We start from the raw sequence: 25,877 nt of genomic DNA, 5'->3' as shown, positions 1-25,877 counted from the left end.
GTAACAACAATTCTGAGCCTGGCCAGTGTTGCTCAGTGGTTGAGTGTTGACCTATGAACCAGGAGGTCATAGTTCGATTCCAGTTAGGGCACATTGCCAAGATGCAGGCTCGATCCCCAGTAGGGGGCGTGCGGGAGTGGACTGATTGATGATTCTCTCTTACTGATGTTTCTATTTCTCTCTCCCTTTCTCTCTGAAATCAGTAAAAACGTATCTTTAAAAAAAAACCCACAATTCTGAGATTTATGTTATTCTTTATGATAAAATAACTTCTTTGGTGTTTATATTTTCTGAGAGACTTGATGAGTTATTACTGGTTTCCCAGAATTTTCAGGTCTGATTTAAAATAGCATTCTAGCAAGTGAATCACACTGAGTAACATTATGTCCGAGGTGTGGCTGCAGTGTACTTCTGACCTCCGCTTCCTTACAGCTCCAGCCAGTCTCAGTCGTCCTACATCCTCCGGAACCCACAGCAGAGGCGCATCAGCCAGTCTCAGCCTGTTCGGGGCAGAGACGAAGAACAGGATGACATTGTGTCAGCAGATGTGGAAGAGGTAGTTTTAATTGGGGTAGACAAGAGGCTTTTATTTGGGAGGGGAGGAGGGGAAAGTAGTCATTAGAAGTTAGCTTACTATTGCTCAATGCATTTGTTTCCAGCTTCTGGATTTTTGTTTTCATTTGTGGTTATACATCTTAAAAATATTTTAATAGTGCTTGATTTACTGGGTAATAGGAAATTGGAAATGTAACTTGTTTTAACTTAAGGATTAATAGAAAAGATATTCTCAATGTTAGAAACAGTTTTAGTAGTTTTGTGCAATGTATTTGAAGTAGAGAGAAAACTGCATATTTTTTGGGTAAATTTTATAATTGCAAAGGTTAAAAAACTATACATTGTTATAGTTCTAATTTTAAGGTTCTATATATGGGCAATAATTATAAACATTGAGATAGGTCAGCATAATTTTTGATAGCAAATTGTCACTAGCAAATGAAGACTTCAGTTCCCTGTATTTAGGGATCCTTGTGTTTTCGTTGACTAACTGCTGTGGAGGAACATTGGTAGAGAAGTAGGTTCATTATATGCTTTGATGGTCTACAAGTAAGATTCTGGATTTAGGTGGAGGTGGTGGAAGGTGTGGCTGGAGAAGAGGATCATCATGATGAACAGGAAGAACATGGGGAAGAAAATGCTGAGGCTGAGGGCCAACATGATGAGCATGATGAGGACGGTATGCAAGTTACTTGAGAAATTTTTCAGTATGAGCAAATCAGGTACCTTAAAGAGAGATTTTAATACAGAGAAAAGCCCCATTTGATGTTCAGCAAATTGTTCAACATATTTTCTGCCAAGGGATTCTGTAGCATGTTACAACTGTTAGGAGGTAGTATATGTGTGTAGATACAAACAGTTGTTTGTATGGAAAATAATACAATAATTAATAAATAATAATACAATAATAAATTCTGTTTCATGTGCTCATAGCTATCAACCTACTTTTGCCCCACTATGTACATACACACATACATACACATATATTACATACACAAATGTGCGTATAAATATACTTAAGCATGTACATACACGTGTATACATGTATGCATATGTAAATATATGTATATTTATAACATAATTCTCTTCTCCCTCTCTACCTTTTGGTTTAAGTCACTTTATTTTTTTATGAGGCTTTTAGAAATTAAAATAATCATAACTGTATTATGATACATTTGGAAATTAGAGAAAAGGAAAACATGTGACCCATAATGCCAGCTGTATGCTTACCGTTTGTATTTACTTTCAGTCCTGCCCTGTGTTGCCCTATTCCCATTTGTGTCCTTTAGATATTACATATGACATTTTTGTGACTTTCTTTTTAACTTGAAAATAATCATTTTGGCCTTTTTGCTACATAGTCATCTTAACCATTTTTATCAGTAGTCATAGAATAGGCTTTTTTTTGGAACTAGCTTTATTGCAGTATAACTAATGTACAATAAATTGCACATATTTAAAATTTCTCGTTTTGTATGTTTTGATAGGTATATCTACTGTTTTACATAAAGAATATACATTTTTAACTTCCTTCCCCATAAATGAGAAGGAAGCAGTGGGCCTAGCCCAGAGCTCTTCCCCTGCTGAAGTCGTCAGCTTAACACTTTTTCCATAAGACTCTGCAGGCAGACTTGAATTGCTGTGTGATACTCCACTTAATGTCATAGTTTACCTAGGCATCCTTTCCCTGCGTACAGGAAGTTATGCTCACTGCAGAGCATCTATCCCTTTCTTTTGCCCCTTCTTCCCCCTCTTACTTTCTTAGTTCCCTCCCTTATTTTCTGACTTATAAGACCCAGTCTGGACCCACAGGGAGTTTATACTTCTTTTTTCTTATTATTTAAATGTATTTGCTAGGGAGTGACATGGAGCTGGACTTACTAGCAGCAGCTGAAACAGAAAGTGACAGTGAAAGCAATCATAGCAACCAAGATAATGCTAGTGGGCGCAGAAGTGTTGTCACTGCAGCAACTGCTGGCTCAGAAGCAGGTATGGTGCCTTATCCCAACAACTCTCACTTATACTAAGACTCTGTGTGTATTTATCATGAATTGGTTAAACCAGTGGTCAGCAAACTCATTAGTCAACAGAGCGGCAAACTGCGGCATGTGGCTCGCGAGCCGCAGTTTGCTGACCACTGGGTTAAACTGTATTCTGTTTACTATGCACAAGGGTGACAATCTTTTTATAACATCATCTTTTTTTCCTATAAGTGTTAGCAAACAAGGTACTATTTTAATAACTTTTTTGCTTTTTTAAATAATGGATTAATTTTAAGGTTCATTTAAAAGAGTTCTTTTCATGATGTGTTTTGTGGACTGTTGAATACAGCCTGACATTCTGTTTAATACATATATTTTCCTGAATGAGGGGGTACACTGTAGTTTTAAAAGTCAACAAACTCACAATGGTTTTGCTTTTAAAAATTAAAAATTTAGGTGCAAGCAGTGTTCCCGCCTTCTTTTCTGAAGATGACTCGCAGTCAAATGATTCAAGTGATTCTGATAGCAGCAGTAGTCAGAGTGACGACATAGAGCAGGAGACCTTTATGCTCGATGAGCCTTTAGAGAGAACCACGAACAGCTCCCATGCCAACGGTGCTGCCCAAGCTCCCCGTTCCATGCAGTGGGCTGTCCGCAACACCCAGCATCAGCGGGCAGCCAGCACAGCCCCTTCCAGCACATCCACGCCAGCAGGTAAGTCTGAAAACTTGGTATTCCTGAAGTGTTGACTAGATATTTTTTTGAAGTTCCACATGTTCCCCTAGAAAACAAATAGTTTCATAATAGTTTTCTAATGTTTTGCTGAGGTCAAATAAAAAGAGTAATATGCAAATTGACCATCACTCCAACACACAAGATGGCTGCCGCCATGTGGTCAAAGATCCTGCCCCCATGTGGACACAAGATGGCTGCCACAAGATGGCCAGCAGGGGAGGGCAGTTGGGAGGGACCAGGCCTGCAAGGGAGGGCAGTTGGGGGTGATCAAGCCTGCAGGGGAGGGCAGTTAGGGGTGACCAGGCTGGCAGAGGAGGGAAGTTGGGGGCGACTGGGCCTGCAGGGAAGGGCAGATGGGGGGGGACCCAGGCCTGCAGGGGAGAGCAGTTAGGGGCAAACAGGCTGGCAGGGGAGCAGTTAGGCATCAATCAGGCTGGCAGGGGAGTGGTTAGGGGGTGATCAGGCTGGCAGGCAGAAGCGGTTAGGGGCAATCAGGAAGACAGGCAGGCGAGCAGTTGGGAGCCAGCAGTCCTGGATTGTGAGAGGGATTCCAGATTGGAGAGGGTGCAGGCTGGGCTGAGGGACACCCCCCCCCCCATGCACGAATTTCGTGCACCGGGCCTCTAGTTGCTAAATAATTGTTTATTTTTGTAATTGTGCATTGCAGGATGTTTAGCATAATCTGTGCTGTTACCCACTCACTAGATGCCATTAGCAATCCCTCACTCTCATGTGACAACCAAAAATGTTTGCATATGTTGCCAAATGTCCTCCCCTTTCGTGGGGGCAGTGGCAAAATTGCCTCTGGTTTATAGTAATTCTTGTCTCCCTTATTCCTAAATTAGCATGGCTTAAATAAGTTTTTGGCTGTTTCCACATTTGCAAGTACATTTGATCTTTTAGCTTTTTAAAATATGAATAGTGCTCAAGAAACACAGTTAGCAACTGGCATTAGCTTATTGTGCTTGTCCTTTTTTCCTTACAGCAAGTTCAGCAGGTTTGATTTATATCGATCCTTCGAACTTACGCCGCAGTGGCACCATCAGCACGAGTGCTGCAGCGGCAGCAGCTGCGTTGGAGGCTAGCAATGCCAGCAGCTACTTAACATCTGCAAGCAGTTTAGCCAGGGCTTACAGCATTGTCATCAGACAAATCTCAGACTTGATGGGCCTTATTCCTAAGTATAATCACCTAGTATACTCGCAAATTCCAGCCGCTGTGAAATTGACTTACCAAGATGCAGTAAACTTACAGGTATGAAACCTCTGAAAAGTTACTCGTTCAAATATATTTTTTGGCTGTCAATTATGAGAATTTCAGTATAATGGGAATTAAGGTTACAAATACTTACATGTTTACATACTACTACAGTAAGTCCTCCCTATAGGTTATCGATAGGTTCTTTAACTTTAAGCAAAATGAAACCAATTTTACCATAACACTAATGGATATAAACAAGAGTTAAGTTCCTATGGTATCACATCAACAAAATGACATTATTCAAGGACCTGCTGTGTATCTAATTTAACTTTATTTTGTTAGTTTTAACTATTTTAGTTTGGCTTTTACAGTTTTAACTATTTTAGTTTGGTCTTCATAGAACTATGTAGAAGAAAAGCTTATTCCCACTTGGAACTGGATGGTCAGTATTATGGATTCTACTGAAGCTCAGTTACGTTATGGTTCTGCATTAGCATCTGCTGGTGACCCGGGACACCCAAATCATCCTCTTCACGCTTCTCAGAATTCAGCACGGAGAGAGAGGATGACCGCCCGAGAAGAGGCTAGTTTACGAACCCTTGAGGGCAGACGGTATGAAAGACTCCAGTTATGCTTGTATGTTTTGACAGGCCCTTATATTCTAGAATGTTTTTTACATAAGGTCTTAGTTGGTTGTGAAGGAGGAATTTAGTGCCATACATTACTTCTTTTAAAACTGTAGCTGAAGCAAAACAAATTAGTTATAATCCAGGCTATTTTTAAAAAATTCATTTGTATTGTAGGAATCTTATGCTAAATACATCATCATTTTTTAAGAAGTTGGTTTACATCAGGGATGAGGAACCTTTTTTTTGTCAAGGGCCATTGGGTATTTATAATATCATTCTTAGGCCATACAAAATTATCAACTTAAAAACTAGCCTGCTCTATTCAGTCAAACATTTAATTAAATCACCCCTAATGCCTTTGCAAGGCCAGACCAAATGATTTTGCAGGCCTTATACGGCCCTGGAGCCAGACATTCCCCACCCCTGGCTCCGTCCTTGTCTTAATCCCCAAGCTCCGCACCCCCATTCTCCTTGAAAGGCATATATTCGTGGAAAAGGCATAAATTCATTGAACATGATTAAATACAAATGTACTTTGTACTCAGGAGGGGGAAATTCTGTAATTACAAAAGCTGTTCTTTGGTTTTTCAAATCACATTTCTTTTTCTACCTTCTCTAGCCTGCTGAATCATAATTAAAGAATATTTCTTTGTGGATTTGTTACGTTCTTTCTATTCAGTTACAAAATAACCTTTTTCAGGACTAGGAATTGGGTCAAACATTGATCACTCCTAGAGCAGTGGCAGTGCTATGTAGTGAAAGTGCCTGTACCTCAAGTCAGAGTCCTAGGATTGGGTTCTAGCTTTGGCTCAGGCTAAACAACCTTGCTTCTTTGGGTGGAACATAAAGGGGAAAGCAAGGTCTAGGAGACTGCTTAGGAAATTTAACCAGACTATGGTTGGAGTGTAATAGTTTCTAAACTAAAGTGGGAGGAAAAGGTCAGGAAGGAGGAGAGAGAAGCTTTGAAATCATAAACAGATTAGGGCCTTGTTGAGGGATAGAGCAAAAGGAAGCAGAAATTACTTTGAGATTTTCAGACTTCGATTATGAATAACTAATAGGAAAATATAAAGAAAAATGTAGAGGAGTATAATGAAAATACATACTTGCTTTTGAACTTAAGAACTACAGGAGAATGTGATGGAAATGTCCAGTATGCAAAACTGAATGCTTGGCAGAGAGATCTGGACTAGAGAGAAGGTTTTGGTGGCATCAGCTTTGCTGCTGTAGGAAGCCTGCTCCACAAACAGGCACAAGCCTTGTCTTCATTAGGCTAGTCTACTCCAAAGAACAGAGTTCTGGTAATAGATCTTTCATTGGTGACAGGGTTCTCCCTTTCTCTCTTGCTCTCACTCTACTATAACAGCTTTATTGAGATACCACCTGTTTAAAGTGTATACAGTAGTTACATAGTTTTGAGCATATTCATAGCTATGCACACCATCACAATGAATTTTGGAATACTTTAATTATCTACACAAGAAACCCCATGTCTATTATCAGTCATCCCCCATTTCCCCTACCGTCCAACCCTAAGCAACCACTGATCTACTCTCTGTCTCTCTAGATTTGTCTATTCTGGACATTTCACATAGATGGATTTGTACAATATGTGGTCTTTTGTGCCTGGCTTCTTTTACTTAGCATAATGGTTTTCAGATTCATCCATGTTTAGCATGCATTGATACCTTATTCCCTAGTAATATTCCTTTGTATGGATATGCCATATTTTGTTTATCTGTCCATAAGCTTATGGATACTTAGGTTGTTTTTGGCTATTATGGCCAAAATATGCTTTTGGTCACCTTTTGGCTGTTACAAATAATACTGCTATGAACACTTGGGTACAGGTATGGACATGTATTTGTGTGGACATGTGTTTTCAATTACCTTGGGCCTATACCTGGTTGTGAGATCGCTGGATCATATAGTAACTCTGTTTAACTTTCTGAGAAACTGCCAGACTCATTTCTAAAGTGGCTGTGCCATTTTATATTCCCAACTAGTGGCTCGGTGCACAAAATTAGTGCACGGAGTGGGGGTTCCCTCAGCTCAGCCTGCACCCTCTCCAATAGGGGACTCTCCAATCGGGGACCCCTTGGGGGATGTCCGACTGCCGGTTTAAGCCCGATCCCTGTGGGGATCCCTTCGGCAGTTGGACATCCCTCTCGTAATCTGGGACCGCTGGCTCCCAACCGCTCACCTGCCTGCCTGCCTGATCGCCCCTAACTGCTCTCCACTGCCGGCCTGATCGCTCCTAACTGCCTCTGCCTGCCTGATCACCCCTAACTACCCTCCCCTGCCGGCCTAATCTCGCCTCCAACTGCCCTCCTCTGCTGGTCAATTTGGTTCTGATTGGTCGGTTTCTATGCCAGTCAGCGTCTCTGGGCCTGATCAGAGAGGCCTGGAGAGAAACAGAGGTGCGGCTGCTGGGGAAGCCTGGAGAGAAAAAGAGGCAACGGCTGATCAACAGCTGCCATGGAGGCTGTGGATCAGACCCTGCCTCTCTCTTTGGACCTCTCTCCGGCCCTGATCCGTAGCCCCCTTGGCAGTCAGTGCTGGGTCACCACGGCAACCCGGCACTGACTACAGGACTAACTTACGGTGTTTGGTTGAGCCTTCGGTTGGTCATTACAGACCCTGGGTTTTTATATATTAGGATACCAGTGTATGGAGGGTTCTAGTTTCTCCACATCTTTGCCAACACTTGTTATTTGTCTTTTTGATAATAGGCATCCTAATAGGTGTGAAGAGGTATCTCATTATGGTTTTGATACTCATTTTCCTAATTGCTAATGATGTTGAGCATCTTTTCATGTGTTATTGGCCATTAGTATATTGTCTTTGGAGAAATGTTTATTTAGATCCTTTGTCCATTTTTAGGTTGGCTTGTGTTTTTTTATTGAGTTGTGTGAGTTCTTTCTTTATATATTCTGGATACTAGTTCCTTATCAGAAACAGTATTTGGAGAAATTTTGTCCTGTGGGTTGTTTTCACTTTCTTTATGGTGTCCTTTAAAGTACAAAAGTTTTTACTTTTGAGAAAATCCAGTGCTTTCTCTGTTTTCTTCTGTTGCTTATGCTTTTGGTGTCATTTTAGGCAGTGGCTCTCAAATGTAGTCCCCAGAGCAGCAGCATCAGTTTCACCTGAGAACTTGTTAAAAATGCAAATTTTGGGGCCCTACCCTACACCTACTTGAAACTATGAGGGTGGGGCCAACTATCCCTTTTAACAAGCTCTCCAGGTGATTTGCATGGATGCTAAACTTTGAGAACCATTGTCTTTAGGGAAGGCATTCCTTCTGCCATTCCCAAGGATACTAGAATTTCTTTTCTGTATGAAAGTACAGGACTGTAAATCATACATAATGGTTATATTTCTGAAGCAGAGCCACAGGCTTAATGGATAGTTTAAGCCTGTGGGTAATTTTTATCTATGGATAGATTCAGTTCCTAATTTTGCATATTTATGATGGTGGTAAATGTTTTTGTTCTTTTTGTAAACATTTTCATTTCTTTTTATTCTTATAGCCGTGCCACATTGCTTAGTGCCCGCCAAGGAATGATGTCGGCTCGAGGGGACTTCCTAAATTATGCTCTTTCTCTAATGCGGTCTCATAATGATGAGCATTCTGATGTCCTTCCAGTTTTGGATGTTTGCTCACTGAAGCATGTAGCATATGTTTTTCAGGCCCTTATATATTGGATTAAAGCAATGAATCAGCAGACAACATTGGATACACCTCAACTGGAACGCAAAAGGTATCCATGCTTGCCCTGAGTTTGGTTTAAGACAGTGGTCGGCAAACTGCGGCTCGCGAGCCGCGGTTTGCCACTCTGTTGACTAATGAGTTTGCCGACCACTGGTTTAAGAAATACTTACTTGCTCAGTGTGGTCTTCATTAGTATATTGTCCAATATTTGGAGTAAGGAGAACAGCTTTGCAAAAGAGAAATAGTGCAGGAATATTTCATGTGGGAAAGTGGACTTGAGTATATCCAACCTTATATTCAAGATAGTTTGGTCTGATTGATCATATATTAGAGTTTGTATAACTACCCCCTCTCTGTTTCTTGGTGTGATTAGCTTTTACTTCTATCTAAATCTATTTTGTAATTGTGGCACACATGGCTGGTCAGTCTACCATTCCCAGAGTCTGAAACTTTGTCAAAATGTTTGAAATTGTTTAGATACTTAACAACCATTTTCATTGTTTTTTGCTTATAATTCCCAACATCTTTGCTTCTGTTCATATGAACTAAAATTTCATGTAAAACAACTCACTGTCTTTTTAAAGGACGCGAGAACTCTTGGAACTGGGTATTGACAATGAAGATTCAGAACACGAAAATGATGATGACACCAATCAAAGTTAGTGTACAGAAAATCTGCTAATCTACTGCAAGAAATGGCTGCCTCAGTAGTTCCCCTTCAAGCTTTTTAACTTCATTATTTTCTGTCTGGGTGGGGATTTCTCTATTCTTTTCTATGTTCTATTTCTTGCCTGTCCATTTTTCCTTATAAAACCTTGCACTATTTGCTTCAAAAATAAGAATGATTAAAGAAATGTTATGAACTTCTCAATAACCAGTATTTTCCCTGCATAATCTTTGCATCTCTCCTGTACATTTCTTAGTTTTATTTTTACTCTTAAGTAAAGTGTGTAGGCATTGCATTAAAATCTTAGCAGAACCTTTGTTAATATTGATGCAAAATAGATTTAGTAAAGATGAGAAATACTAATTATGACTCCCAGATATCAGAATCTGTTAACAGTTAATGTAATAAAAAGAAAGTATTCCAAACTCAAGGAATTTTGGGAATTTTCTTCAGTTTATTTGTAGTTTTCAGCTATTCAAGTGGAATTAAAAAAATTTTTTAATGGGGTCAGTTAGTCCACTTGACCCTTATTATCAGCTAACACCTTCACTCAACCCTGGGAAAGACAACTGAGCTAACTGGTAGTTTTTGAGTGCCCAGCCATTGCTTCCTATTGTTTTCACAGCACACAGGAAGCTGCTCCCAAAGTCTAATTCCATTACGGGGGGTTGGTGTGCTGACTTCCTATCGGGATTCATGAGTGCCCAGAGAATTTCTCTGTTTGTCTTATAGAGGAAGCAGAACTTACAAGTAAGCAAATGCTCAAATTTCAGCTGACCATCTCCTCTTTTTGGAGTCATGTGAGCCAGCTCATGAATATGCTCAGGAGTCTACCTGTATTCAGGTCTGAATCTCTATAGAGAGATGAAGAGAAGGATATGGGAAACTTCCATCTAATACAAAATGGAGCAATATTTGTTACTGCTAATTATTTTTTTGGCAAGGTCTTATTGTTATTTAAAATACACATAACATAAAATTTACCATTATTACCCTTTGCTAAAAACTTAAGTTATCATTTAAAAATATTATATTATTTTTGAGTGCCATTAAAATTTATAGAGGTAATGGGAATTTGGATTGAGGAGATGCTTTTACCCTTCCCCAGTGATTAAAAAATTTTTCTAAAAATCATACATTTCGTCTCTTTATGTTTAGGTGCTACTTTGAATGATAAGGATGATGACTCTCTTCCTGCAGAAACTGGCCAAAATCATCCATTTTTCCGACGCTCAGATTCCATGACATTCCTTGGGTGTATACCCCCAAATCCATTTGAAGTGCCTCTGGCTGAAGCCATCCCCTTGGCTGATCAACCACATTTGTTGCAGGTGATTTAAATTAACTGGTATTCAGCTTTTTTTTTTTTTTATTGACTTTATTTTTTTCAAATGTACAGTGTAACTAGAATATTTCTGTTAAAATTGCAGCCAAATGCTAGAAAGGAGGATCTTTTTGGTCGACCAAGTCAAGGTCTTTATTCTTCATCTGCCAGTAGTGGGAAATGCTTAATGGAGGTTACAGTGGATAGAAACTGCCTTGAGGTAAGATAGTAAAAATCTTTGCAATACAATATTTGTAAATAAGCATTTTTCTATTTTTGGAAATGCATTAATTCAGAATATTGTATTTCCTCAAGTAATAGAAGTATCAGAAATTCCTGTTTTATGTCAACAACAGGAATTCCAACTGTTTCATTAGCCAGCTTTGTATCTCCTAAGCACTGTCTCAATCCTTATAGCCATGTTGGGGAGATTATCTTGATTTCATGGGTAATAAATTCAGGCTTGTAGAGATTACATAAATTTCATGTGGTAATGTCTATTGTTATACAGCTGGTTAAGTGAAAGATCTAGATTTTAGATAAAAGTCTGGTTTGAGAGCCTAAAATTATTCTGTACTGTATCTCCAATGAAAAAGTAATAACATATTTAAGAGCAGGCATCAAAGAAATTTAGTTGAATAGGATTTTTTATTATATAAATGATAAAAAAACTGAAGATGCGTAATGTGCAACTTTTAAATATAAAAATTCATAGGTTCTTCCAACTAAAATGTCTTATGCTGCCAACTTGAAAAATGTAATGAACATGCAAAATCGGCAAAAAAAGGAAGGGGAAGAACAGAATGTGGTGCCAGAAGAAGCCGAGAGTGCAAAACCAGGGCCATCTGCTCATGATCTTGCTGCACAGCTGAAAAGCAGTTTACTGGCAGAAATAGGACTGACTGAAAGTGAAGGGCCACCTCTTACATCTTTCAGGTATTTGCTAAGTGAAAACAGTTTTTCTGTTGTGTTATGTACTTTTATGGCTATGATATAATTGTAAGAATTTTTTATTTGGAAATTTTACAGTTTTATTTCAGTTGTAGATGAATAGTATAATTAAATGTTATTTTATATGTTTGTGTTTTCATAGGTTATAAGCAGATATTTAAATACTGAACTTTAGTTTTTTGGATTTTTGTCTTTTTGTGACTGTGTTGTCAATGATTTTCTCACTTTGAGGAATTTCTCAGACTGGTTTTTAATGTTCAGTACTAAGTTAAAGTATATATATTAGAGGCCCGATGCACGAAATTCGTGCAAGGGGGCTCGGCCCTCGCAGCCACGGCGGCTTGCCTTGGCCCTCGCAGCTCCAGAAGGACTTCCGGAAGGTCATTCAGCTGTCCAGTCTAATTAGCATATTATGCTTTTATTAAATATATATATATATCTCCATGTCAAATAACCAGTTATAGACTTATTTCCAGCAGCTCAATTAAGGGGGGACATGTGAATAACTAGAAAGGTTTCTAGATTTGTGGTTCTCACACAGTTGAAGTTCCTTGCCAGGTCCACAGTTGGTCATTCTCTTGCAAGAGATAGGCTCTTTGCTTTCCCAATAAAAATTTGCCAATATACACTGTGGCTCAATATGGCTGATCACCAAATGATTTATAGGTTATTTGCTATATATATGCGCTCTGTGTTTTTTGCTTATATAATGTCAGATAATATTTTTGCTTAGGAGGAATTAAACTAGTTTAGGAAACTATATATACTGTACATACATGGCCTAACAACCATAAAAGGCAAGGAAGAATTACAGACTAGGTGGCCCAAGTTTCCTAGAGACAGTATGGCTTGAGCTGAGGTGATTAGAATGTGTAGAAGCAGGTGGATTGATAGAAGAATTAGAGGTAGGGAGACAAGTTAGAAATCTGTTATTCTGGCTAGTGGTTAAAAAAAAAAAAAAAGGCTGATGTAGATTATTGCCTATGCCTTTGGGGGGGCGGTGTTGGAAAGGAAATCATGGAAAGGAAGGAGACGCTCATGAAGGCCTTACCTTGATCACTCTGGAGGAACTCGGGGAAGAAAAATTAGAATTTGTTTCATGTTGGTGCAGTAAGGAAGTACATGTGACTACTAAAAGAAGTCTGGAGGCAATGTCACTGTAGCAAAGAGGCCATATTCCGTTTACCATGCTGAGTTGAGTTGAGTATCATTGGAGTGGTATTATATTTAACATAGTAGAAATTCTGGTCCATTGTGAAAGTGTGAACTAGAGAGGTGTCTGGGAATCACCTAGATGGGGATAGACATTGTATTTGAAAGAAAAGAGGTAAAATGAAAGCTGAAAATAGGAGGTAGCCTGGGGATGTATCCTTACTTAAAAGACAGCAGGAAAATTGAGTAAAAATGAGATGTTCTGTGAGGAATGAGTAGCTATAGAAAGTTCTCCATTAGAGAAGATATGGTTTAAAATACTTAAAGCCTCAGAATATTAAAAGACTAAGTAAATTACTGCTATTGGCCAAAAGTCAGGGAATTTTTAGAGTTGGCTAAATTACTTTCCCCTTCTCCCCTTAAACTTCTTACAGGCCACAGTGTAGCTTCATGGGAATGGTTATTTCCCACGATATGCTGCTAGGACGTTGGCGCCTTTCATTAGAACTGTTCGGCAGGGTGTTCATGGAAGACGTTGGAGCAGAACCTGGATCAGTATGTATTTTGAGCACTTTAAATTCTATTTTGTCTATAAGAACGTATTTCAGAGAATAATTCTGTCATGCATTTTTTTTAAGATCCTAACCGAATTGGGTGGTTTTGAGGTAAAAGAATCAAAATTCCGTAGAGAAATGGAAAAACTGAGAAATCAGCAGTCAAGAGATTTATCACTAGAGGTAAAGGTATTTAGAATTTCTTATGCTATTCATATAGTATGCCATTTATATTAAGTTTAAAAACAAAAATTAATCTTGCTTAGGGATATGAGCTGTATAATTCAAAATTTAAAGAAAATAAATGGTAATTACCACATTTAGAATAGTGGCTGTCTCTGGTAGTTAGCTTCCTAGCATCCTCTAGTGATGATCAGTGAGTTTTTTGTTTCAGTTTCTCTCTCTCTCTCTCTCTCTCTCTCTCTCTCTTTCTCTTTAAGTATCATTAAGAACACATGGATTTAAATGTTTCTGATGGGCTTCATTTCATTGAGGATATTATTCCAATTGATGCTCAAATTGCCTCTTCTTTGACTAGTGGGAGTCTTGATTCCTTTTTGGCTCTTGAGTCCTTTTGACATGAATAATCTTTGATAACTTCCTTACTTTTTGGTATGTCTCATCTTGTATATATCCCGTCACAGACCTTACTTAAGTTAGCCATTGCTTCAAGAAGTCCTTGTTCCTTTTGGTAAGAAATTGTATTTTGAGATTATAATCTGGGCTCTTAGGTTGCTCACTGCCTCCTAGGGTGGTCATTGATTCTAGGCCTTTTTAGTGGAGAGAGCTAGGAAATGCTTTTTAACAAACAAAAAAAGCAAACAAAAAGAACAAGAAGAAAATTACGAGTTCATCCTGATAATCTCAATCAAATTTAAGATTAGGGACCACAAGGTTTTTTGTTTATTTTCACCTCTTAGTCTTTATCGCCTTTCTTCTAAACTGAATATCCAAATTCCTGACAACACTGATAACTTCACTCATTTGCTTTTATCCTACAGCATACACGTAGGATAATCACAATGTCAACACTACCACAAAGTGACTATTGAAAATAGCTTAAGATTTATTTGCAGTTTTTTGTCCTTAGAGCATATCCAGTTGGAGATGTACAGTGAAATTACTTTGTTTTCAAGTTATTTGAAATAATTTATCTTCGTGTGGTTTTGCTACCATCTCCATATAATTAGGGCCTTTTGTTTTATTTTGCTTTCAGCTTTTAGGGATTGCTTTCTCCTTTTATTTTTTTATTTTTCATAATGAATGTAAAATATTTACAATGTTGCAAGGTCAACTCTACAAAGAAGATGTATGTATTCAGAGAAATCTAGTTTCCATTCCTATTTTTATCTCTTTTACATGTCCCTTGCCCTTCAGGTTTTAAATTAAAGTTTATTTCCCTTCTCACTTTAAAAATTTATAATCATGCATGTGTATTCATTACCTTTCTCTCTCCCACTTCCCATCCCGATCATGCTGTGCATTTTACTCCATCTTTCTTTTACCAGTAAAGCGTATACCCTAGAGATAAAGCCTTAACTGCATGTAGAGATATTCTGCCTTCCTATTACAGCTGTTTAGTCCTAGTGTTCTGCTAAGACATTTTATGATTGTATCTGATTTTTTTTTAAGTCAGTCTCCTATTGATAGGCATTTTGATTTATTTCCAGTCTTTTAGCTGTTACAGTAGGGAGTGTGATGAGTAGCCTCCTGGTTTCTCTTGTGGGCTAGTGTATCTTATATTTTACCTAGGTTGAGAGATTCCTAGACATTGAACTTAGATATGGGTCAAAGGGCATGTGCATACATAATTTTGCCAAGTATTGGCAAACACCTCTGCATAATGGTTATATATTTTTACACTTTCAACATCAATACGAGAATAGTTTTGCCAGCATTTTATCAAATTTTTAGACTTTACCAATTTGACAGATTAAGAAGTGGCATTACAGTATAGTTTTAATTTGCGTTTCTCTTACAAGTAAAGTTAAACATTGTTTCATATATTTAAGGATATTTCTTTTTTTGTGAATTCTTTGTTGATGTATCTTGCCCATTTTTTACTATTTAAGTTGTTGGTTTTTTTAGAATCACGTTGTCTTTAGGCGATAATGCATACTGCTCATGAATATGTATCTTTGTATTAGAAGGTGCAAAATTTTTCCCTAGTTGTCATTTCCTTTAACTTTGTATGTGGTGTTCCATGTTTTCTTTTAGTATTTGCTGTTTTTAAAATTTTTTCACACTTCAGGTCCACTTGCAGTTTATTCTGGTGCATTCCAAAATTGAATGAATTGCTGTTTCTAGCAGACCTTTTAAGAAAGTGTTAGAATTGAGTTAAATTCCATTATCCTGATTTAATACAAGACATTCTTGTATACTTTTGAATGTGTTTATTTGGAATGTGTAAGTTTCTGAGAACCTAAATTTTGTTAGTTATTTAAATCAGCGGTCGCCAACCTTTCGGACCTCACATACCACCAGTGGTCCGTGGACCACCGGTTGGCGACCGCTGATTTAAATTATCAAGAAAAAGCTAAAATTAGATGTTCAGATGTTACATAGAAAATTTTTAGGATGGTTTCCAACACTGAATTTATTACTTTTCGATATGTTTTTATAGGTGGATCGGGATCGAGATCTTCTTATTCAGCAGACTATGAGGCAGCTGAACAATCACTTTGGGCGAAGATGTGCTACTACACCAATGGCTGTACACAGAGTAAAAGTCACATTTAAGGACGAGCCAGGAGAGGGCAGTGGTGTAGCACGAAGTTTTTATACAGCCATTGCACAGGCGTTTTTGTCAAATGAAAAATTGCCAAATCTAGATTGTATCCAAAATGCCAACAAAGGCACTCATACAAGTAAGTACTCAATAGATAACAAACATCATAAAAATCTTTTCTTGTTTGATTGAAACAATGATAATCATGGTTATACGTATTTATAGTGAGAGAACTTTAATGTACATTTACATTTTTATATACTTTCATTCTAGATTAATGATTTAATCTTGTTTACACTATTCTAATCGACATTTTAGCAGTTTGCCCTTTTGTCACATATGTTTTCCTTAATGTTGATGAAAATTATAATTTCTCATTTTAGTTGTTAGAGGTTTAGGGGTGGGAGGTTGTAAGATCCATGGTACATTTCATAAAGTAAAACAAAGATCCATGGTAATATACAAGTTCAGCCTCTATATTTAATTAGTACAGATACTTGAGAAGAAAATTATGTTCACCAGAGCAGTGCTATTAAACGTATGCTTTATAGAGTTGCTACTGGCTCCCAGTAAGATAATGGAGCTTGGCAACCAAATGTAAATTGGTTGACCTGTATCACTAACCTCACTGTTTGTATTTTGGTAATGAGATTTCTGTTAACATTCTGGTGTAAGCTCTTTACCTCCTTTGAGGAGTAGCACTTTGGGATTAGAACTTTTGCCTAAATTTCAAGATTCCAATTAGCAAATAAAAAAGTGAAAATTGCAAAAGGCTTGAGTAGGTGATAATTGGTCATTCATGAATAGGGGACAGAATATTATCAGTTTTGTAGGTGGAAGGATATAATAATTGAGGGGGAGAGGAAGTTACTAAGAAAATCCTGTATTTTACCTAGGCTGTAGATGCATTTTATTGGGATTCTGTAAACCACCACTGTAGAAGCTGAATGAGCTCTAGAAAGGATTGAGGATGAAAAGTTGGGGAGCGTACCGCAGCTTTTCATCATTTGTTTTACCATTTGACTTTCTATCTATAATAATAAAAGCATAATATGCTAATTAGACCGGACAGCCGAGCAACCTTCTGGACATCCTTCCACCTTCCGGATTAAGCCGGGGCTCCGAGGGCCGAGCCCCTTGCACAAAATTCGTGCATCGGGCCTCTAGTAATCCTATAATATAAGAAATTGGCAAATGTAAATGAGGAAACCTGGGAAGTCATAATAATTCAAAAATAACTTTTCTGCATATTCTTTGGAAACCATACTCAGGCTTATATTTATAGTTTTAAAAATAATAGTAGCTGCCGAAACCGGTTTGGCTCAGTGGATAGAGCGTCAGCCTGCAGACTGGAAGGTCCCAGGTTCGATTCCGGTCAAGGGCATGTGCCTTGGTTGCGGGCACATCCCCAGTAGGGGGTGTGCATGAGGCAGCTGATCGATGTTTCTCTCTCATCGATGTTTCTAGCTCTCTATCTCTCTCCCTTCCTCTCTGTAAAAAATTAATAAAATACATTTTAAAAAAAATAAAAAATAAAAATAATAGTAGCTAATGTTCTGGATGGCCTATAATATATAAAATCAAAAAATAATAATAGGGAAGATGTTTGAATATGATTCTAATCATGTAAGAAATGTCAGCATTATTTATGGTGAAACTAACATAGCCCAGTTGCTACATATTATTTCACAGCTTTGATGTGACAGAGGAGGAAAAATTCATTAAACAAATACTGAACTAACACCTAATATATGCTAGTTACATTCTGCACAGTAACCCCAACCCTTAAAATCATAGGGAGAGTGATGCTCTAAAGCTGTTATGTCTTTCTTACTATGTTAGGTAATGTCCTCACATTGACTTCAAAGTAGTTGAAATTACATTCATCTAAACAAAGTGTATTTCATATTTCCTTCCAGGTTTAATGCAAAGATTAAGGAACAGAGGAGAACGGGATCGGGAAAGGGAGAGAGAAAGGGAAATGAGGAGAAGTAGTGGCTTGCGAGCAGGTTCTCGGAGAGATCGGGATAGGTGAGATAATTTTGTATCTTTTGTTGAATTCTACCTTTTTGGATGAATTGAAGGCAGGTTTGTAAATAAAAGAATCTTAATTATGGACTGTATTTTAGAAAATTAAAGTTAATATTTGGATATAAACATAACTAAAATAGTCTCACCATTTTTAAAAAGTTCTTTTAAAACTCAAGGGCAGTTAAAATTATATTCACTTTTTATTTATCCTTCTCAAGTTCTTAATTTTTGAAATTTCATATCATTCTTAAGTTTGTTTTAAAATTATAATTGTTGTAATTATGTTATTTAAACCTTTCAATTTTTCTCCTGGTAGGATGATTGGCATTTCGCTTTTGACTACAATCTCCAGGAATTATGGGTGGGCTCTTGATTCTGGTATTTTAAGGTCTCTTCTCTTAGAATCAAATTGAACTATGCATCGTGAATTTATAGATTTCTAAGTGAAAAAATCTAGATTATCTTTATTTCCCAGTCATCATCTAGTTAGGTATTCTACCACCGTGGTATGCCATAATTGGAACAACCTGTAAGCTCTGATTTTCTCCCTTCATTACCCATTGTGCTGATATTTTTATTTTACAGACAAAAGAAATAAAATCATAATAGCTTTGCTCTTCTTTCAGAGACTTTAGAAGACAGCTTTCCATCGACACTAGACCCTTCAGACCAGCCTCTGAAGGGAATCCTAGTGATGATCCTGATCCTCTGCCAGCACATCGTCAGGCGCTTGGAGAAAGACTTTATCCTCGTGTCCAAGCAATGCAACCAGTATGTACAGTGCAATTAGCTGCCACTTAATTAAAGTTGGTATTTTTAAAAATTGTCAGCTCCTGGCGAATCATGTGCTTGAGGACTGTAGTAAGAATAAAGCTTAGGAAGGAACATGCTTCCTGGAGGGAAATTGTGTAGATAGCTTGAGGTTTGTTCAGTATTCCTACCTATGCTACCTTGGCATTCTACCTAATAAGTTCCTTGTGTGCTAAAGAATTATCTGTGCGTTGTATTTGTGCCATATTTGCACACATTGTTACATTTGAAAGCAGACTTTCTATGTGTTATCAATGTGTAGTTAGAACACATTGCAAATACTGTACCTTATTGCTGATAAGTATTACAAGATTTTTATTTTGAATGTTCTCTCAGGTTTCTTTCATAATATGAAACTGGTTGTGATTTTTGTCTTCGTACATAACTATATGTACAAGTTATAGCAAAAGAATAATTAAACAGAAACCCAATTATATTTCTGTCAGTAAATCCTTAGCCTTAAATATTGGCATCTTTTTCTCTCTCTTCCTCCTTCACTTCTTCCCTCTCTCTTTTTCTACCATTAAATGAAAGAAACGTCTCTGGCATTCTGATAGGAAATAAAAACACGGAAATTATTTGTATGTTAACTCATGAATATCAAGAGCGTTACAAAAAGGCTTACTGTATAAATATTAAAATAGCTTTAACAAGACTGCTAGTGCATGGATTATACATTCCCTACCAAAGTTCTCTATAATTAAGCTTCTAGTTTAATAAAATACCTTTTTGGTTCAGAAGTTTTTGAATTGTTATCTAAGTTTCTTATTTTCCTTTTTGGGGCGGGCAAGATTTCTGATTTAGACAAGAAATTCCAGAGAGGAGAGGCAATTAACATTTATTCATCATTTTCAGGCTTTTGCAAGTAAAATCACTGGCATGTTGTTGGAATTATCCCCAGCTCAGTTGCTTCTCCTTCTAGCAAGTGAAGATTCTCTGAGAGCAAGAGTGGATGAAGCCATGGAACTCATTATTGCACATGGACGGTAATGTGTACAGTTGGGAAGGCATTTCAGTTTACATATCAGCTCCTTTATTATTAGGATGTGGATGCTACCATATCTTAGAATTTATAATATAAAGTATAAGACTTTAAGTGGCTTCTCAAGAGATGGCTTAAAATCCATGATTAAGAGAGCTGAGTTTCACATTTATTAGAAAGTAGAGTTTTAGCATTCCCTTATATAGGAGATATTTAGAAATTATAAGAAATACATCTCATATTCTCCCATCAGGATACAGTCCTCATTGCAGAAACTAAATACCTCAAGAAATTGGGGTATAGTCCCTGAGTTCTTGCCATAAGAATGAAATTTCTTTTAGGTCTCCTGATTTATCTCAATCCATGCAAGCTTTTGCTTTCCATGTGCAATTTATTTGTTTTAATAGAATAAATTGAAATTTCTAACAGTGAAATTACTTACCCTTCTTTTTCCAAGGTGACAAGTGACATTAGGAAAATATGTCATACTTATATTGTGCCTTCTATTCTGGGACTACCCTAATAACCAGTTTGAGGCTTTGAGATGTTACTTACTTTAGATGAAAATGTATTTTTCTTCTTAGTCATGATTTCAAATGAGAACTTAGTTTAGATATAGTCCTAGAGATGGAAAGCAGGTAGGCTAACCTCTGAAACTAAACAGCCACTTCCCTTATTTCAGACTTTGAATGGTCCAAGCCAAAAACTATTGCTAGAAATTTATTTTCTTTGCTATTACTACTCTTCTTCTCTAGACTTTATGCACTATTTCTTTATTCCTCTTTCCTGTCTCTGGAGGTATCAGCACACTGAAAGAGCTCAGCCCATTATAGAAAATGTTGAGAGGATTATACATTTTTGATGAGAAAAAGTTTTGTAAACTTATGTAAGGTTTGCTAATATAGTAGTGTTTTCTATAGAATGCAAATCCTATATAATAAAAGAGCAATATGCAAATTAACCATCACTCTGCCACACCCACAAGCCACGCCCACCAGCCAATCAGGAGCAAATATGCAAATAAACCCAACCAAGATGGCTACGGCCACAGAGAGCAGGAAGAAGGCTTGGGTTTCCCTGGCAATGGAGGAAGCCAAGCTTTCCGCTGGCCTAGGCCTCCACTCAAGGCTACAAAGTTTCAATGATAGAAGATACATAAACCCAAACAGAAATGGCAGCAGCCACAGAGCTGGAAAGAGCAGGAGGCTAGGGTTGCCCCCGGTGATGGAGGAAGCCAAGCTTTCCGCACACCCTGGCCGGCCCAGGCCTCGGCTTAAGGCTACAAAGTTTCAATGATAGAAGATACATAAATCTCAACAAATGGCTGCCGCCACAGAGCAAGCAGGAGGCTTGGCTCCACTCCAGGCTACAAAGTTTCAATTGTAGAAGATAGATAAACCCCAGATACCAGGGCCTCGGCTTGGGTCGCCAGGGGGCGTGGCCAGCCTGCAAACCACCACAGGCCCCTCGCCCAGGCCGCCCCACGCCCCAAGGGAACCCCCACCCTGATCCGGGACACCCTTCAGGGCAAACCAGCTGGCCCCCACCTGTGCACCAGACCTCTATCCTATCTAATAAAAGAGTAATATGCAGATTGACCATCACTCCAACACACAAGATGGCTGCCCCCATGTGGTCAAAGATCCTGCCCCCATGTGGACACAAGATGGCCACCACAAGATGGCCAGCAGGGGAGGGCAGTTGGGAGGGACCAGGTCTACAAGGGAGGGCAGTTGGGGGCTATCAAGCCTGCAGGGGAGAGCAGTTGTGGGGGGACCAGGCCTGCAGGGAAGGGCAGTTGGGAGGGACCAGGCCTGCAGGGGAGGGCAGTTATGTGTGACCAGGCCTGCAGGGGAGGGAAGTTAGGGGCAAACAGGCTGGCAGGGGAGCAGTTAGGCATCAATCAGGCTGGCAGGGGAGTGGTTAGGGGGTGATCAGGCTGGCAGGCAGAAGCGGTTAGGGGCAATCAGGAAGGCAGGCCAGGTGAGCAGTTGGGAGCCAGCTGTCCTGGATTGTCCTAGCTTTAACAAGACTGCTAGTGCATGGACTATACATTCCCTACATTCCTTGTTAAAGCTAGGACAATCCAGTGGGATCGGGCTTAAACGGGCAGTCGGACATCCCTCTAGGGTTCCCAGATTGGAGAGGGTGCAGGCTGGGCTGAGGGACACCCTCCTCCCCCATGCACGAATTTCGTGTACCAGGCCTCTAGTAATATATAATATTGACTGCTTTCTTCACCTACTTGGGGTTATGGAGTATGAAGTTATTAGTATTCTAGAATAATACACTAAAATATTTGATTCCAATTGTGATTGCTTTATGAACATTTTTCTGTTCTTTATAATGCTTCCCCAGGCTAACTTTTAGCACCCCTATGAAGACCACATTTATTTTGTCTTAGCCTTTAGTTCATTATCTTGAATCATGCTTTGAACATTTAGTGCTCTTTATTTACTTCAAAACTTAAATGTATTTATAAATTCTTATAAATTTAAATTCACATGTTTTCTCTACACTGAATTCTATAAATTTCAGTTATCTGGAATGTGAAAGGCATTTTGTTTGTTTTTAGGGAAAATGGAGCTGATAGTATCCTGGATCTTGGATTATTAGACTCCTCAGAAAAGGTACAGGTAAGGGATATTTTGTATATGTGCTATTAATAAGCACTTGTAATTTGAATTATAGGAGGAGAGGAAAGCCATATTTATGAAGGAACTATGTCTTTATAAGTAAAATGCTTGATTGTAGTAGAGAAAAATACAAAGATAGGTGTCATGTACACAATCAAGTAATGAGATTGGTTTAGTTAGGGCTCAATATACTAGTAACCCCATTCACTGGCTGCCTCCATTTAATCACAGCCTGAATTAAGCTGTAATTTAGAGATGTCATGAATTAATAGCAGAGGAGAGGCAGTATGGAAGCCTAGAGCTTATTCTTCAAAGAAGCAGTGAGTGCAAAAGATGGAGACAAAATAGGATGTAGTAAAACAGTAAGGTTTTAGTCTTAAGCTACAAAGAACTTCATTATCAGCCGAGATGGAGCAAACCCAGTATTATCTTATCTCTTTCACTGCTTACATCTAAAAACTCTAGACAAATACAAAATGGAACTGCCTTAGGATCCTGAAAAGTAAACAGTAGCAAACAGATTGGAGCAGGAAATCAAAACTTGAAAAAACAGTTGGTATGGCATTGTATTAAGGAGGGGAATTAAGCTGGTCATTGCTACTCTATCTTAGCTAGAAGATAGAGCAAAGGCTTTGAGAACTAACCTACAGTGTATAAACCACTGTCCAAATCCCAGACTACATCAAATGGTGAAGATGCAGAGCGGGCCCTAAACAGTAAAATGAAAAGCCTTGGAAGCTTAACTGGTATTGGAACCACTGCACACAGAACGTGACACTTCTAATCTGAAGCTAACCAGGTTGAATGCCAAAATACCAATATTCTGTGTCATTTTAATAACATCCCAACTTTCACAATTTAGTATTTAGAATCTGGGAAACACTCCAGAATTACTCAACATCAAAGAACCAGGAAAGACTGACCAGTTCTCCCAGTAGATGTTAACTTAGAGATGACCCACTTGTTGGAATTATCAAAGACTTTACATCTCATGTTCTTTCTATGAAGTAAAGCCGGTAAACACTACGGAATGACAAAATAGAGGTTCTAAGCAGAGAAATAGAAACTCTATAAGAGAATGGAAGGAAAATATTAGAATTAAAGTACAATGTCTAAAAGAAAATACTTCACTGGATAGGTGAGTAGCAGAATGAAGACAGAAGAGTGCCAGTCAACATGAAGAGAGCTAGTAATTATCCATGTTGAAAACAGATTTAAAATGGAACCGTTTCAGGGACCATGAAAAATCAAACATTCATGTCATTGGAGTATCCAGAAAAGAGGAGAAAAAGCTTGCTACAGAAAAAAATATTTGAAGAAATAATAGCTGAAACTTCCCAAATTTGATGCAAGGCAGATGTATAGATTCAAGAAGGTCAGTGAACTATAAACAGGATAAACTAAAAGAAACCTATGTCCAGACACATTATAATAAAACTGCTTTTGTAAAAATAAAACAAAGCAGCCAAAAACCAGTGCCTTACATAGAGGGAAATGATGATTTGAAAGACTGGATTTCTCATCAAAAACTGAGAAGGTTGGAAGAGAATGAAATGGAACATCATCCTTAAAGTGCTTTAAGAATTATCATTCTAGACTTCTAGATCCAGTGAAAATATATTTAAGGAATTAAGGTGAAAGAAGCTAGCAGAGTTTCATTAAAATGCTTTTATTTATATGAACAGAGAAGTGTAAGACTAGTGTTGCTCTACCTACCTGACTTCACTTTGAGTGATTTTAAGTTCATATGCTTTGTTTTTAAAATTAACTTTGGCACTTAATCTCTGATACTCTGTTACTAGGAAAACCGAAAGCGTCATGGCTCTAGTCGAAGTGTAGTAGATATGGATCTAGATGATACAGATGATGGTGATGACAATGCCCCTTTGTTTTACCAACCTGGAAAAAGAGGATTTTATACTCCAAGACCTGGCAAAAACACAGAAGCAAGGTTGAATTGTTTCAGAAACATTGGCAGGTAAAATACCTCCCATCTTATATTTGAATTTTCAAAAATATTTCAGTTAGACTTTGAAAATACATTAGTTTTTAAAATGTGTATATATTCTAAATCATACTGATTAGAAATTGGGCTACAGAAAATTTTTCAAAATACTGTATGGATATTATCTTTGTATGTGAGGGGTTATACATGTTTTAGAATTATTTGTAAATTCAAATATTTCCTGGTTTTATTTTTAGGATTCTTGGACTGTGTCTGTTACAGAATGAACTATGTCCTATCACATTGAATAGGCATGTGATTAAAGTGTTGCTTGGTAGAAAAGTAAGTGTTTCAATGAACCAAACTGCTCTTATAATTGTAAAATTTTTCTTTTATAAAGTAATTATATACTAGCATACTGTTTATGGCATTAATTTGATATTAAATTTTAAAGCATATAGCCATTATAAATCATTTTAAAATATTTTTAATCAAGCCCACTATTGTTTCTGTTAATATAGCAATATCATATTATATATTCTTTAAAAAAAAATAAAGCTCTCTGACCCTATTGAATTCTTAAAAGTGTCCTACCTAAAATGTTCTTGTGCAAGGAATCACAGGAATAAAAGTTCAGCAACATATGTTCAGTTGCTATGTCCATCCTTTAATAATATTAATGGGAAAGATCATGGAATCAAATAGATTCAAGTAAACCCAATGATATGATCTTCAGCAAGTTACTGAATTCATTTGAGCAGATTTACATCTGGAATTAATAATCTATATTTTATAATTATTGTCAAGACTAGGATTCATATTTAGTTTAGGATCAGTTGCTCAGCATAATCATTGTTTAAAAATTAGTGCTGGTTATTGCAAATATATATTTTTGGAACTTAAAAAATTATACTGTTGGCTTTACATTGTTTCAAAAATTTAATTTTTAAAATTAAAATGTATTATCAGAACCAAAGATTTATTAAATATTTACCCCTTTAAATCAATTATTAGATATTTATTGGAAAATTATTCTTTATCAATACACTGGCCAGATTATTATGATCTCTGAACGCATAATAATCTGGCCACTCAGTGTACTTCTCTTGAGTACCTCATTTATTTGATATCAAAGATACTATAAATCGTGCACCTGATCAGTTTTCCCCTTTGCACTAGCTGATAGATAGCTCAAGGCAAATAGGTGGTTGGTCTCCAGCAAAAGTCTAGAATACTTTTGGTACCCATTTGAGATACAAATACACTGAGTGGCCAGATTATTAT

General features: G+C 37.6%; 1 protein-coding gene across 4 annotated transcripts in view; it reads left to right on the top strand.

The window, feature by feature from the left end:
* The window catches only part of UBR5 (ubiquitin protein ligase E3 component n-recognin 5), a 132,886-nt gene that overhangs the window by 97,782 nt on the left and 9,227 nt on the right, over window positions 1-25,877 (top strand). For 2 of the 4 annotated variants that reach the window (XM_080647017.1, XM_080647018.1), the window contains exons 35-54: window positions 433-556; window positions 1,123-1,234; window positions 2,413-2,544; window positions 2,994-3,251; window positions 4,258-4,526; window positions 4,873-5,084; window positions 8,632-8,862; window positions 9,398-9,471; window positions 10,639-10,811; window positions 10,911-11,024; window positions 11,520-11,740; window positions 13,342-13,462; window positions 13,546-13,644; window positions 16,085-16,328; window positions 18,109-18,220; window positions 18,847-18,991; window positions 19,886-20,016; window positions 22,588-22,648; window positions 24,451-24,626; window positions 24,851-24,935. In XM_080647017.1, the coding sequence (XP_080503143.1) occupies window positions 433-556; window positions 1,123-1,234; window positions 2,413-2,544; window positions 2,994-3,251; window positions 4,258-4,526; window positions 4,873-5,084; window positions 8,632-8,862; window positions 9,398-9,471; window positions 10,639-10,811; window positions 10,911-11,024; window positions 11,520-11,740; window positions 13,342-13,462; window positions 13,546-13,644; window positions 16,085-16,328; window positions 18,109-18,220; window positions 18,847-18,991; window positions 19,886-20,016; window positions 22,588-22,648; window positions 24,451-24,626; window positions 24,851-24,935 (3,094 nt within the window). Of the gene's footprint in view, window positions 1-432; window positions 557-1,122; window positions 1,235-2,412; window positions 2,545-2,993; window positions 3,252-4,257; window positions 4,527-4,872; window positions 5,085-8,631; window positions 8,863-9,397; window positions 9,472-10,638; window positions 10,812-10,910; window positions 11,025-11,519; window positions 11,741-13,341; window positions 13,463-13,545; window positions 13,651-16,084; window positions 16,329-18,108; window positions 18,221-18,846; window positions 18,992-19,885; window positions 20,017-22,587; window positions 22,649-24,450; window positions 24,627-24,850; window positions 24,936-25,877 lie in introns of all 4 variants that reach the window. The other 2 variants (XM_080647016.1, XM_080647015.1) reach the window with 1 other exon arrangement.

This window comes from Plecotus auritus, assembly GCF_963455305.1.
Source record: "Plecotus auritus genome assembly, chromosome: 11".
Lineage (NCBI taxonomy): Eukaryota > Metazoa > Chordata > Mammalia > Chiroptera > Vespertilionidae > Plecotus > Plecotus auritus.
This window is presented reverse-complemented; position numbering and strand designations above follow the sequence as displayed.